Genomic DNA, 14,466 nt, shown 5'->3' with positions numbered 1-14,466 from the left:
TCCCCACAGTGGCTTCAGAGGACCAAAGTCTGCTCGGGAGAGCCGTGGGGACAGGCCCTGAAGGGAGACCAGAGGCCCAGGCCTGGCTCCACAGGGCCTTGTGACACTCTTACCTGAGGGGACACAGGAGCCTCTCACGCCACACTCAGGCTGACCCTAAGCAAGCACACGCTGAAAACAGCCCAACAGCCGAGGCCTGAGGCAAAGGCTTTAGTTGCCTTTTGAAGAACCTTCTGAGGGCCTCGTGAGGCCAGGAAGGGGGCAGGAGGCTTAGATCAAGTAAAGAAGGCGGGAGTATGGCTCACGAGTGAGTGTTGGCCCGACACACACAAGGTTCTGAGCTCACTCACCCCCAGCACTAGAACAGGAAAAACTGGGGCTACCATTTGCAGTGTCACCTGCTTTGGGGTGGAAGTATATAAAGTTGTCAATGGTTCCCAACTGTCACTTGTCTATGAAAATGGCAATTGAACCGGGCGTGGTGGCGCACGCCTTTAATCCAGCACTCGGGAGGCAGAGGCAGGTGGATCGCTGTGAGTTCGAGGACAGCCTGGTCTACAAAGCAAGTCCAGGACAGCCAAGGCTACACAGAGGAACCCCGTCTTGAAAAAAACAAACCAAACCCCCCCAAAAACAAAAACAAACAAACAAAAAAGAAAATGGCAATTTAGCAAGGTTGTATGTATGTACCGCACCCACCTATGTTTTTAAGGTGTGTGTGTGTGTGTGTGTGTGTGTGTGTGTGTGTGTGTGTGTGTGTGAATGCAGGCACACTGCAGAAGGCAGAGGCAACCAAGGTGTTAGTTACGTCCACCTTGTTGAGACACGGTCTCTGCTGTTCACTGCTGTGCATGGCTGGCTTGCTGGCCCGGAAGCTTCTGGGGGCTGTCCTGTCAGCTTCCTGTCATGCTGTAGGAACCCTGGGACTATAGTTGCTCACAATGAGTATCCGGTTCGAGAGTTCTCAGGCTTCCGAACAGTGCGACCCTTTAACACAGCTCCTCGTATTGTGGTGACCCCAACCATAAAATTATTTTGTAATTTTGTTACTGCTATTTATATTTTTAATTATTTATTTTTATTTTATATTTACTTATTTATTTTATGTCAATGAGTACACTGTCTTCATGCACACCAGAAGAGGGCACCAGATCTCATTACAGATGGTTGTGAGCCACCATGTGGTTGCTGGGAATTGAACCCACGTCCTCTGGAAGAACAGACAGTGCTGTAACTGCTGAGCCATCTCTCCAGCCCCTATTTTTATTTTATGTGCACTGGTGTTTTACCTGCATGTATGTCTTTGGGTGTCAGATCTTGGAGTTACAAACAGTTGTGAGCCACTATGTGGGTGCTGGGAATTGAACTCAGGACCTCTGGAAGAATAGTCAGTACTCTTAACCTCTGAGCCATCTCTCCCACCCCCTGCTATGAACCTTTTTTTTTTTTTTTTTTTTTTTTGAGCAGGGTTTCTCTGTGTAGCCTTGACTATCCTGGACTCACTTTGTAGACCAGGCTGGCCTCGAACTCACAGTGATCCACCTGCCTCTGCCTCCTGAGTGCTGGGATTAAAGGCGTGCGCCACCACGCCCCGCTGGTCCTGCTATGAATCTTAATGTAAGTATCTGATATACAGAATATCTGCTATGTAACTCCTGTGAGGGTTGCGACCCACAGGTTGAGCAATTGCTTTTACCCACCGAGCCATCTCCACCCCCCTACCTTTATATCTAGGCTTCATTTAAACTCTGTCAACAATTCTTTGAGGTAGGCACTGCTCTCCTGCCTATTTTACATAGACGTGGGCAGGGGTTCGGCACTCAGGAGACAGAGGCTAACCGATAACAGTAAGTTCAAAGTCAGCCTCGGCTACCTACATAGTTTGAGTTCCTGATGAGGCTGGCCAGGGATATATATATAATAAGATCTCTCTCTCCCTCCCTTCCTCCCTTCCTCTTTCCTTCCCCTCCCCGCCCCACGCACCCAAAAGGGCCCACTGAGGCTGTGCTCCAGCCACTAAGCCTAAGTAATGCAAATTATCCTCTAACCTTCACATTTGTCACAGCATACTCATGCCTAGACACACACAACGTGAAGAAATAAAATAGAGAAAACAAAGAAAAGACCAAGAAGTGGAGGCACAGAGAGGGGGAACACCCACGCTGGAAGCCACACAGCTATGGAACTAGCTGGAGTCACACAGTAGGGCTCCAGAGGTCTGCCGCTGAACTAAATGAAATTCTAAATAATGACCCCAATCCCCAAGGTAAGCTTAATTACGTTCTATAGCCTCCAGTGGAGAAGGCAGAGAAGTGTGAAATCCATTTAGAAGGGCCTCTGTGCAAACTAGTTAAATGAAAGCGGGTGGGGGAGGAAGGCAGGCTCTGAACTCCAGCTATGTGGAAAGCTTGGCTAGGGTGTGACAGCAGGTTTCCTGTCTATGGGAGATAAGTGAGGCTGCAGCAGGCTCATCTCTATCTACCCTACCCTCAAAACACACACACACACACACACACACACACACACACACACACACACACACACACACCCCTACCTCACTCACTCCAGGCACAGGGACATTTGCCCAGAGCCCACTGTGACTGCTGTACCATACAGGACCCCTGGGAAGACAAGACAGACCTTCAGAGAGGTTTCCAGCTTGTCACCAAAGCAAAAGTCCCTGATGAGCATCCAGTGGGAAGGGAAGGTGCCGGGGGCGGGGGCAGGAAGTCAAGGTCCCAGCCTGTGAGGATGGTCCCCCATGGTAGCCTGTGCTGTGGGGTGCTGTGGGGATGGTCTAAACCTCCCCTGGCCCCCCATCAACGTGGTTAGCAGATGGGTTGAACTTTTGACATAGTGTGAATCTGGGAGGGAGGCAGGGAGGGGTGCCAATGGTCTGCATCCCAGTGCTCCCCTGAGAATCAGGCTTGGGGACTTGATGCCGAACCCAAGAGATGTTGTTCTCAGCATGTGCGCCCGTGGGAATCAGTAGCAGGGAAGATAAAACCCGCTCCCGAGATATATAATTTCCTGCAATTTCTGCCTTTCACCCTATCTTTTTAAAAAAACATATTAAGTTTCTTTAAAACAGCAGGATTGCTTCAATTTGCATATCCCCGCATGCTAAGTGTGCTGCCTTGGAGATTCAGCCTAGGCAGCAGGGCCAGGCTTCCTCCTGTACCTCAGCCCTATTCCCTCCCCACCACCAGATGGCTGATGAGGTCAGAGGTCAGGCCCAGAGGTCAGTGGGCATTCTGCCTTGGGTCAGGAGGTCAATGTGAAACTTAAGGGCACATCGAAGGCTCAGTAATCAAATATTTTAACTTTCCTAAAAAGAAAAAAAAAAAGCTATGATAAACAGAATACTGTGTTGACTGAGGACCATTTTTATAAATGACGTCACACACTTGAGTTCTTTTGTTTTTCGAGACAGGGTTTCTCTGTGTAGCCTTGGCTGTCCTGGACTCCCTTTGTAGACTAGGCTGGCCTCGAACTCTCGAACTCACATTGATCCGCCTGCCTCTGCCTCCTCCTTCAGTGCTGGGATTGAAGGTGTGCACCCCACCACTGGCAGTCTTTGATTCAGGCACTTGAGTTCTTAATCAACCTACAAGACAACCCTGAAAGATACTTTTAAACGGACAATGAGACCATAGTGACACCTATTGTCTTTTGGTCCTTTGGGTTTTCCAAATTTTCTAGAATTAGTACATTGTTCTTTTTGGTCAGATAAAAAGGCTCAGTGAGAGATGCCAGGTGTGATGAAAAGCAAAGGTAGCGGATCTTAGTGCTTGTGAGGCCAGCCTGGTCTACACACACACACACACACACACACACACACACACACACACACACACACACACATGCACGCACACACGAAAAAGCACTGTGTGTATGTGTGTGTGTTTGCGTCCCTGCATCTAGATTGTGTATGTAGGTGTGTGGGGTTGGGGGCTGATCCAGATCAGGATGCTAGAGAGATGACTAAATCATAAAGTGCTTGCTCCACAGTCATGAAGGTCTGAGTTCAAATCCCAGCACCTATGGTAGACCATTGGCCATGCTGGCTCAAACTTGAAATTGCCAGCACTGGACAGGCAGAGACATGGGGACCCCTGGGACCCCTTGGCTACCCAGCAAAGCCTACTGGTGAGCTCCAGGCTGGTGAGAGAGCCTGCCTGAAAACCCAAGACGGACAGCTCCTGAGTGAGTGACAACCAAAGTTGTCTTTTGGTCTCCACATGTATGCGTGCACGTGCACACACACACACACACACACACACACACACACACACACTGAAACTACATCCCCCCAGCCAGCAGAGGTGATTCGACCTGGAGCAAAGGATTGGTGGGGAGTGAGAAGAGAGTAAGGTGGGGAGCGGAGTCCAGTGAAGAGGCCTTGTGGTGACAGCCATTCAGATACTGATGGTGGTCAGGACCGAGGGAGATGCAGCCTTTGTTGGTGCACTAACTGTGACTGGGCCTAGGGGTCAAGGGTCAAGCTGCCTTTCCTTTGTTGTGGCAATGGCCGACTTCCCAATCCACAGTGCGTATGTTTGATTTGCTCATTAGGAGGCTGAAAATTCTCCCCTGACCTCTTCCCCTCCCACACACGGTGCCTGCCTATCTGGGAAGCTGACCTAAATCCACTGCTTGGAACACCCATCAGAATGGCTAGGACTAAAAGCTCAAGTGACAGCACATGCTGACAAGGATGTTGAGAAAGGAGAACACTCCTTCATTGCTGGTGGGAGTGCAGACTTGTACAACCACTTTGGAAATCGATCTGGCACGTTCTCAGAAAATTGGGAATAGGGCTACCTCAAGACCCAGCTACTCCACTCTTTGGAATATCCCCAAAAGATGCTCCACCACACAACAAGGAAATTTGCTCAACTATGTTCATAGCAGCCTTATTCGTAATAGCCAGAATCTGGAAACAACCTAGATGTCCCTCAGTCAAAGAATGGATAAAGAAACTGTGGTACATTTACACTATGGAATACTACTCAGCTATTAAAAACAAGGAAATCTTGAAATTTGCAGGCAAATGGCTGGAACTAAAAATGATCATTCTGAGTGAGTTAACCCAGACCCAGAAAGATACACATGGTACATACTTACATAACTGGACACTAGCCAACATAGAGAGTCTTCACTCAGTGAGGGATTGCGACAGATGCTGGGACTTCCTAGTGGGACTCCAGGTGAGAGAGGTATGGGAGAATGGGGAAATAGAAGGGCCCAAAGGGTCTTAGAAACCTACAAGACCATCAAGACTGCGGATCTGGGCCCAGAGGGGCCTGCACAAACTACTGCACCAACCAAGGACAATGCATGCAATAAACCTAGACCCCCTATTCAGATCTAGCCAATGGACAGCACATTCTCCACAGTTGTGTGGAGAGCGGGGACTGCCTCTGACATGAACTCTGGTGCCCTGTATTTGACCACTTCCTCTTGGTGGGGAGACCTGGTGGCACTCAGAGGAAGGGGAAGCAGGCTGCCAGGATGAGACCTGATAGGCTGTGATCATATGGTGGAGGAGGAGGTCCCCTTCTGTCACAGACCTAAGGGAGGGGATTAGGGTGAAAGAGGGAGGGAGGGCAGAATGGGAAGATACACGTGAGGGGATAACAATCGGGATGTAATCTGAATAAATTATTTAAATTTAAAAAATCAGAATGGAATGTGAGCTGGGCACAGCGGTGTGTGTGTGTGTGTGTGTGTGTGTGTGTGTGTGTGTGTGTGTGTGTGTGTGTGTGTGTGTGTGTGTGTGTGTAGTCCCAGGAGAGGGATTGCTGGGAGCCCAAGAGCATTCAGGGATGTAGGAATTCTAGACCCGTGTGGACTGTAGAATGAGAGAGTGTCTCAAACACACACACACACACACACACACACACACACACACACACACACACACACAGAGGCTGGTAAAGTTGCTCACTGCCAAGCCTCAAGGGCTGAGGTTGATCCCCAGGCCCCACATGGTGAAAGGAGAGAACTGACTCCCCCGCCCCCCAATACACACACAAAATAAATACATAAACAAATGTAAAACCACAAGCAAAAGAGAATATAGAACGTTCAGTGCAGTGTCATTTAATTGTACCGAAGAAGCAGCCATATTCAACAACCGTGGTCCACCCATACAATGAGGAACAGCAGGCGGCCATGGAGCACTCGTTTCTAAGACTACGGACAAGAACTAGACTACGGGCCCCATAACTAGAGGCCATATTGGCTGGGCATGATGGCATACAATTTTTTTTTTAAGATTTATTATTGGGTATACAATGTTCTGCCTGCGTGTACACCTGCAGGGCAGAAGAGGGCATCAGATCTTATTATAGATGGTTGTGAGCCACCATCTGGTTGATGGGAATTGAACTCAGGACCTCTGGAAGAGCGGACAGTGCTCTTAACCACTGAGCCATCTCTCCAGCCCCAGTATACATCTTTTATATCAGCACCTGAGGAGTAAAGACAAGAGCAGCTTTGAACTGGATACCAGCTTGGTCTACATAGTGAATCCCAGGCCAGGAGAAGCTATAGAGGGAGACCCTGCCTCAAAACAAAACAACGGAACAACTAGGTACCAAATTATACCAACAAAGATGTTTATCTGTGGCCATAAGAAAAGTCATCCAAGCTGGGCGGTGGTGGCGCACGCCTTTAATCCCAGCACTCAGGAGGCAGAGGCAAGCCGGATCACTGTGAGTTGAGACCAGCCTGGCCTACAAAGAGAGCTCCAGGACAGCCAAGGCTACACAGAGAAACCCTGTCTCAACAAACAAACAAAAACAATCGCTGTGAGTTCGAGGCCAGCCTGGTCTACAAAGTGAGTCCAGGACAGCCAAGGCTACACAGAGAAACCCTGTCTCGAAAAACAAAAAGAAAAAACAAAAACAAATAATGGGAAAATGGGGGGGGGGGGGGGGCGAGGAATGGGAGGATACAAGGGATGGGATAAACATTGAGATGTAACAAGAATAAATTAATAAAAAAAAAATATATAAAAAAAAGAAAAAACAAAAACAAAAACAAAACAAAACAAAAAGTCATCCAAAGCTGAGCAGTAGTGGCACATGCCTTTAATCCCAGTACTCAGGGGGCAGGGGCAAGCCGGATCACTGTGAGTCGAGACCAGCCTGGCCTACAAAGAGAGCTCCAGGACAGCCAAGGCTACACAGAGAAACCCTGTCTCAACAAACAAACAAACAAAAAACAACAGCAACAAAAAAGTCATCCAAGTGCCGACAATAATTCTCTCGGAACAACTCTTTCTATACTTCCCAACTTGTGCAGAATCAACCTGTTATTTTTTTTCACTTCCATATGTGTGTATATGTGCATGTATGGTGACATGTGTGTAGGTACAAGTGTGTGTGCGTACATGTTAGAGTGCGTGGAGGCTTGAGGAGAGTTTGGTGTTGGGTACTTTCCTCAGTCACTCTTCATCTTCTTTTATGAGGCAGCTGTCAATCAAACTCAGAGCTGGCTAATGTGGTTATGGTTGCTAGCTTGCTTGCTCCTGGGTGGGGGGTCCATACCCACCTTCAGAGGCTGGCATTACGGGTTACCGTGCCCACTCAGCAGCCATGTGGGTTCTCGGCATGTGTACTGTGGCCCACTTGCTTGTGCAGTGAGTGCTTTCGCACCAAGCCATTCTCCCAAGGGCTAATATGGTTAATGCGACATGACACGCATATATATTTAAGCATCAGAGACGGTGTTTTTGTTTTGTTTTGATTTAACTAGAGGAATTATTTTCTGAGACTAAGAAATTATACACTGTGTTTTAGGGAGGATGCTTGTGTCTGCTCAAGTGTTGACAATACGCCTTCCCTACCCTTTAGCCTTCACGCAGCTGAGTGTCAGAGGACCCACACCCCACACCCACTCCATACATGGTTTCCTCTTACGTCTCTCCTTCCCTCCGGTGGCTATTCCCTTCCAAAGTCTGCAGCAAGGAGAAACTCCACCCTCGAGGCTCCTGAACTCCCTGGCTGGAAGGTCTCACAAAATCTGGCTGGGCATAGCTGTGCACACGTTTGATCCAAGCACTCCTGAGGCAGAGGCAGGGGGAATCTCTTGGGTTTGGGGCCAGCCTGGTCTACAAAGCATGTTCCAGGACAGCCAGGACGACACAGAGAAAACCTTGAACCCTCCCCTACCTCCTACCTGGCCCCCCCCCCCAAAAATGAAAGGATCCTTCCAGCATCCCCACCTGCCTCTCACTTCCCAATCCGTTCTCTTCTCTCTCCCTCCCCTCTGGGAAGCTTTGCACGGTCCCCTGCTTCCCAGGGAGTTAGTTGTAAGAATTTACCATGTACCTGCTTTTCCACATGGACACATAATAAAATACCCATGGACTTTGCGTCAAGATCAAGAACGTCCGTATAATAAAAAGAATCAGTGGGTCTGCTGGGTGGAGGGGCTGGGATTGCTAGCTGCCATTTCTCACATCAAACAAGAACCCCTGGGTACAGAGTGAGTGACATATTTACTTGCTGACTTGAAATAGATGAAACTCCTAATCAGTTTGGAGATGATTCGTGGGTGGTGGTGGGGGGGACCCCCAGATGCTGCAGCAATGAAGCTTGGGGCATCCTGGGCAAGATGCCAAGGATGAGGTAGGCCTCCCCTCCCCATCAGCCACCTGACGACAGGTACTGATCCTGATGACCAAGCAGCCAGGAAAGCCAAGGAGGTTCAGGGCGCCCATTGCTCTAAATTCTAGTTTTTGTTTTTGTATTTATTTATTTATTTATTTATTTATCATATACACAGTGTTTTGCCTGCATGTACACCAGAGGAGGGCCTCAGATCTTATTATAGATGGTTATGAGCCACCATGTGGTTGCTGGGAATTGAACTCAGGACCTTTGGATGAGCAGGCAGTGCTCTTAACCTCTGAGCTATCTCTCCAACCCTAAATTCTAGTTCTCAAAGCTGGCTTTTCTGCTGATGGCTACAAGCCTGTAGAGCCCACAGGGCGACCATTCTGAGTTATTGGGAAATTGTCCCTCATCTGCTTTGGTTGAGGCAGGGTCTTACTATATAGCCCAGCCTGACCTGGAACTCAGAGATCCACCTGCTTCTGAGGAGCTGGCATTAAAGATGTGTACCATCACACTGGACCTTAATTTTTATTTTTATTTTTAATTAAAAAAAAAAAAATAGGACTGGTATATAGCCCAGTTGTAGAGTGCTTGCTTAGCCTGGGCAAGGCCCTGGGTTCCGTCTCCAGCATAGGGTGTATTAGCGAACAAGAGCCTCAGAAAGCTTAGGGCCTTGCAGGAATGGATCAGCATCTTCACTGGGCAGGGGGAAGTGGGGGTGACTCTGGGGATCTGATACTCAGCACTGTCCACATAAGGACCCCGACTGTATTTGCATCAAATCTGATTGTAGGGGCCTTCTTGGCATTAATATTCTAGATGAGCGAGGCTTTTCTTTTACCTACTAAAGTAAGCCTGTGACAGGCTGGCATCCACTCCATCCTTAGCTGTCCCTGGCCACCCACGCAGGCTCCAGGCTGAAGGCAGACCCACTCCAGGCCCCACCCTCCCCCCTTTGATCCTCCCACTGGAAGCCTGAGTTGCAAAGCTGCTCACATGTAATTATTTTAATTCAGCCAGATGCTGAGAATTAGTCTCTTTTCCTTGCAAGGATTCTAGGGAGAGAGAGAATTCAGCCAAAGATGTGCCAGAAGAAAAAAGGAGCTGACAGCCTTTGGAGGGAGGGGGCCCCCAAACCACCCCAGTGTGGGCACAGCCTCCAGCGAGGAAACTGCTGTGACCAAGGATGAAAGAGGAGAGGGGGAGGAGGAGGAGGAAGAGGGGGGGAGGAAGGGAGGGAGGGGGGGGTCTAAGGTGGGAAAGGAAGCTGCTGGGAAACCAACAGCGGAAGCCCCCCTAAATTTAGAGTCTCCACAGTGCCCTTGCTGATCTTATTTAAAGACACACCAAGGAGTGGTGAGGGGACGGGGGGGGGGGGGGGGGGGGGGGGGAGGTGCTCACTGCTGGGCTAAGGGCTCAGGGGAAACTGGAATCATACCCTCCTCAAGCATTTCCCGCACAGCCCCCCCCCCAACACCTAACCTAGCTGTCCCATAGCAAGGGAACCCTAAGGCTCTGGGCTGAGAAGCTGGAAGAGGGTGTTGTGTCCACTAACTAGGACCGGAGTTACACTGTGGGTGCTGACATCTAACCTGGGTGTTTGGCGAGAGCAGCCAGTGTTCCTAACCACTGTGTCAACCTCCCCAGCCCCTCAGCCCCGTGTCAATTCTATTGTTTGTTTGTTCATTTTTTTCTTTTTTCTTTTTTAAAGATGAGGTCCCTCTATGTGTCCCTGGTGTCCTGGTACTTGCTATGTAAACCGGGCCTCTCAGAGATCTGCCTGCCTCTGCCTCCTAAGTACTGGGATTAAGTGCATGTGTCATCACACCTGGCTACTATGTTGATTCTGAATGTGCCCACTATTACTATTCTGAATATATGATTAATGTTTGTTCCTTCCCGGTTTCTAACATGGCAGATACTAGTGGATACCTGGCTGCTCAGATCCTGGAAGGTCAGGAAGTCTTGATTCTTCTTCTCCTTCCTACAGGCTCAAAGGAGTCCTGTCCCCAGGTACCCAAGCTTGGCCTTGGCTTGTCACTTAGCCTTTCCCACCCATTCTGGCTCATGAGGGGTTCCTCACCGACCTCAGGGATGCTGGGCTTGGGTGGCCTAGGGGTCCCTGATCTTGGAGTAAATCCCAATTCTGCTTCCTGTTGTTCCAGGGAGAGGCTGTAGTTTCTGGAAAAATGAAAATCTTGCTCAAGTCCTTCCCCGTGCATATTCAAGATGCAGTGTCAGTGCCTGTCATAGTTAGTGCCAACTGTCAACTTTGCACAAACCTAAAGTCACCAAGGAAGAACATCAGCTGAACAATTTCCTCTATCAGGTTGGTCTAGGACCATTTTGTGAGGCATTTTTCCCTAAGGTTTTTTTTAAAGATTAAGCCGGGCATGGTGGTGCACGCCTTTAATCCCAGCACTAGGGAGGCAGAGGCAGGTGGATCGCTGTGAGTTCGAGGCCAGCCTGGTCTACAAAGTGAGTCCAGGATGGCCAAGGCTACACAGAGAGACCCTGTCTCGAAAAACAACAACAACAAAGATCATATTTAATTACATGTATGGGCGTGGCACATGACGGTGAAAGCCAGACACACTGGATCTCCTTGGAGCTGGAGTTACAGACCGTTGTAAACCACCAGACATAGGTGCTGGGGATTGAGATCCAATGCAAGCAAAATACATGTTTTTTTTTATGGGTTTTTTTTGTTTGTTTGTTTTTTCTCTGTGTAGTTGGGGCTGTCCTGGACTCGCTTTGTAGACGAGGCTGGCCTCGAACTCCCAATGATCTGCCTGCCTCTGCCTCCCGAGTGCTGGGATTAAAGGCATGCACCACCACTGCCAGGCTGAAAAATACATGTTTTTAACCCCTGAGTCATCTCTTCATCTCTGAGGCATTTTCTTGATAGTTAATCGATGTGGAAGAGCACAGCCCACTATGGGTGGTGCCATTCCCTGGGCAGGTTGATCATGACCCTGAGAGCAAGCCAGTAAGCAGCGTTCTTCCATGCTTTCTGCTTCAAGCTCTTGCCTTGAGTTCCTGCTCTGACTTCCCTCAGTGCTGGACTATTTATTACCTGGGATTATAAACTAAAATAAGCCCTTTCCCTCCCCAGGTCGCTTTGGTCCTGGTGCTAAGCACAGCAAACTAGAACAGAGCTCATCACTTGACAAATGGCGTCCTTCGTCCTTACAACATCTTTACAGCATTTCCCCCTTATCGTCACCCACCAGAAGAACCCTGAGCCTTAGCTTGGTGTGGTAAGCCATCTCTGTTGCCTGCTTCTCCACAGTCCTACACAAGAGTCGAAGCCAAAGGCTGCCTCGGATTCCCAACAGCCACATCCACCCATAGTCATACCTACACACACACACACACACACACACACACACACACACACACACACACACACACACACACACACACTCCTTCTCCCTCTGTTCTACAGAGGGGTGTCATCCTATGCCAGAGACAAAACTGGCACAGGACAAAAATGACTACCAAATCTCAAGTGCCCAAGACTTAGGAGGAAAAGGCTGCGGTCATTGGCGCTGTTGCCAGGAAAATCTGGGCTGAGGGACATGTGACAGGGCCTGGAAGGAGTCTGGCTCTGTGGTATAGACCAAAGGCTGCTCCTTCCTGGCTTGGGTCTCTCTGCTCAACCACAAGGATGAAATCTTGTAGCTACAGTATTTCTGCCTCATGCCAGCCACGTCCTGAGGAGCCCTGTCTACCTCAGGCTCCCTCCAGGGATGGGTGATCCTGGGCATTGGAGAACTGGCCCCTGCGACTCACCCTGCAGTTGCTCAGCTCCTCTGCAGACAGGATGATGGTGCCACACTTCTTCCCTGGGACCCCACTGAGGGAGAAGAGGCAAAAACAAAGAAAAAAAAAAATGACAAGCCAAACAGGGACAAACCAACCCGCCGACACTCCTGGGTCAGCCACTCCCATGCCCACCCTGTGCCATCCAGGCATCTCGGAAAGATAAGACTCCAGGAAGTGACTGGGCAACGTGGCCAAGTGCCCTCAGCCTGGGTGGCCCCACCCCCTGCTCCCAAAGCCCACCAGGGAGGTCTTAGAATGGCAAGAGCACCCAGACTCACCCGGAAGCTTCCGGACCAATGGTTCTGGAGCTTTCCATCCAAAGACCACTTCTGTGGGCAAAAGACCTTGTGGGCTAGCCACCCTGTACCCGGCTGACCCAGGGTCCCCTGGTGTGCCAGCTCTGAGCCTTTGCTAGGTCAGAGCATCTGAGGGTGGGGTGGGGCTTCGGGGTAAGGGGTCCTCTCCATGGCTCTCGCCTGCAGCTACCTCCCCCCGAATTCCTTGGCTGGGGTCTTCTGGGGACAAGAGACACTACTTCTCCTTAGTGAGGGGCCAGGCAGGACAAGGAGGGACCATCTACAGCAGAGAAACCCACCTCAGACAGGCAAGATAGAGAGGAGCTCTAAGTAGGCTCTACACACCACCTCAGGCTACCCAACCACCTCTTTCCCTTGTCAGTGTGTGTGTGTGTGTGTGTGTGTGTGTGTGTGTGCGCAAGCTCACAGATGCGCGTGTAGCAGAGACTTCCCTAAGGACCAGCCCTTGTCACTCTAAGGTTTGCAATGAATGGCGGACGGTAGGGTCACAGAGAGGGAGAGTCCTATGAAGAGCTGTGGGGCAGCTATGGCCAGGGTTCAAAGATCACTGCCCCTGCCCTTACAGAGGGTGACATAGAACCAGTTTTTCTAATATGCATACACAGTGCCTTGCTTGCTTCCTTGTGGGGCGCTGTAAACTCCCGATCACACCTCCTACCCCATTGAGAACCCATAAGGGAGCTTTTCCCAGCATCTGCCTGTGGAGGGAGAGGTTCCCAGCAGAAGACGGAGGAGAAGAGGTGAGAAGCTCGGGGTGAGAGAGCAGAGTAGGGGCCATACCTGCCCCAGGCAAGGTGGCAGTGCCGCAACATGTCCTCTACTCTTGGGCAGCCCTTCCCCACACCCCGGCCTGGTAAAGACCAGGCAGATCCTCAGCAGAGGCCTCCTCCGCCCCTGGCTCTCCATCTGTTGCTCTGCCTTGGACTCCACCTTCTATTTCTGATCTTGCTTTCCCTCCTCTCTTGCCTCAACCTGCTCCCACAGGCTTGGCCTTCCTCCTCCTTCCCACAGCGAGCACGCCCGTGCTCTCTCTTTGGACTTTATCCCTCTCTTACATCTTGTGTGTGCTCCCTCTCAGCTCACTGGTACCCACTCTCCTCATAAACCAGCAACCACTCTGGCCTTGAGCTAGCAGGGGGGGGTCCACATATGGCTCCCCTTCATGCTCTTCCCTCAAATGCAGGAGTCTGGGACTCCCTTACTCAGCCCCAGAGGTCCTTAGGCCCGCACGGTATGAGAAAGAAGCCAGGCTGGAGACTCTCCTCAGGAGAGGAGAAGAGAGGGAAGACCTCGGAGGGTCTGTGTTGGCCACGTTTTTATGAGACCAGCCAAAAGCACAAAGTCGGAGTGGAACCTGGGGAAGTAGACAGCCCTCCACCGTCACAGAGAGCTATGGATACAGTAGGGGGTTTGAGCTGAGCCAGATCGACTCCATCGGGAGGAAGCTCATATTTAATAGGAAAACCATGGAGGATGGAGGCCCAATAGGGGTGTTAGATGAAGAAAAGGGAGGTAAGAAGAAATGGGGCAAATCTGGGAGGGGAAAAAGGGAACTGAGAGGCCCCAGGTATGCTGGCCCTGGGCCCAGTTCCCTCGTCTGAGCTCTGCCCTACTCCCAAAAGTCCCAGGAGCCACCTCGGCTCAGCAGGCTCCAGCTCTGTGTGAGACCTTGTGACGTGACCCAGGATCCTCTC

At 50.3% G+C, this 14,466-nt stretch overlaps 1 protein-coding gene across 1 annotated transcript in view; it reads right to left on the bottom strand.

Annotated features, from left to right (window-relative positions):
* Nucleotides 1-14,466, bottom strand: part of Cpne5 (copine 5) — an 84,277-nt gene that overhangs the window by 32,449 nt on the left and 37,362 nt on the right. Inside the window, exons 8-9 of the mRNA XM_051153423.1 lie at nucleotides 12,734-12,784; nucleotides 12,423-12,486 (exon numbers count right to left, since the gene is read on the bottom strand). Of these exons, the coding sequence (XP_051009380.1) occupies nucleotides 12,423-12,486; nucleotides 12,734-12,784 (115 nt within the window). The remainder of the gene's footprint in view (nucleotides 1-12,422; nucleotides 12,487-12,733; nucleotides 12,785-14,466) is intronic.

This window comes from Acomys russatus, chromosome 11 (assembly GCF_903995435.1).
Source record: "Acomys russatus chromosome 11, mAcoRus1.1, whole genome shotgun sequence".
In the NCBI taxonomy this organism is placed as follows: Eukaryota; Metazoa; Chordata; class Mammalia; order Rodentia; family Muridae; genus Acomys; species Acomys russatus.
Note: the sequence above shows the minus strand (reverse complement) of the source record. Positions and strands in the feature narration are given on the sequence as shown.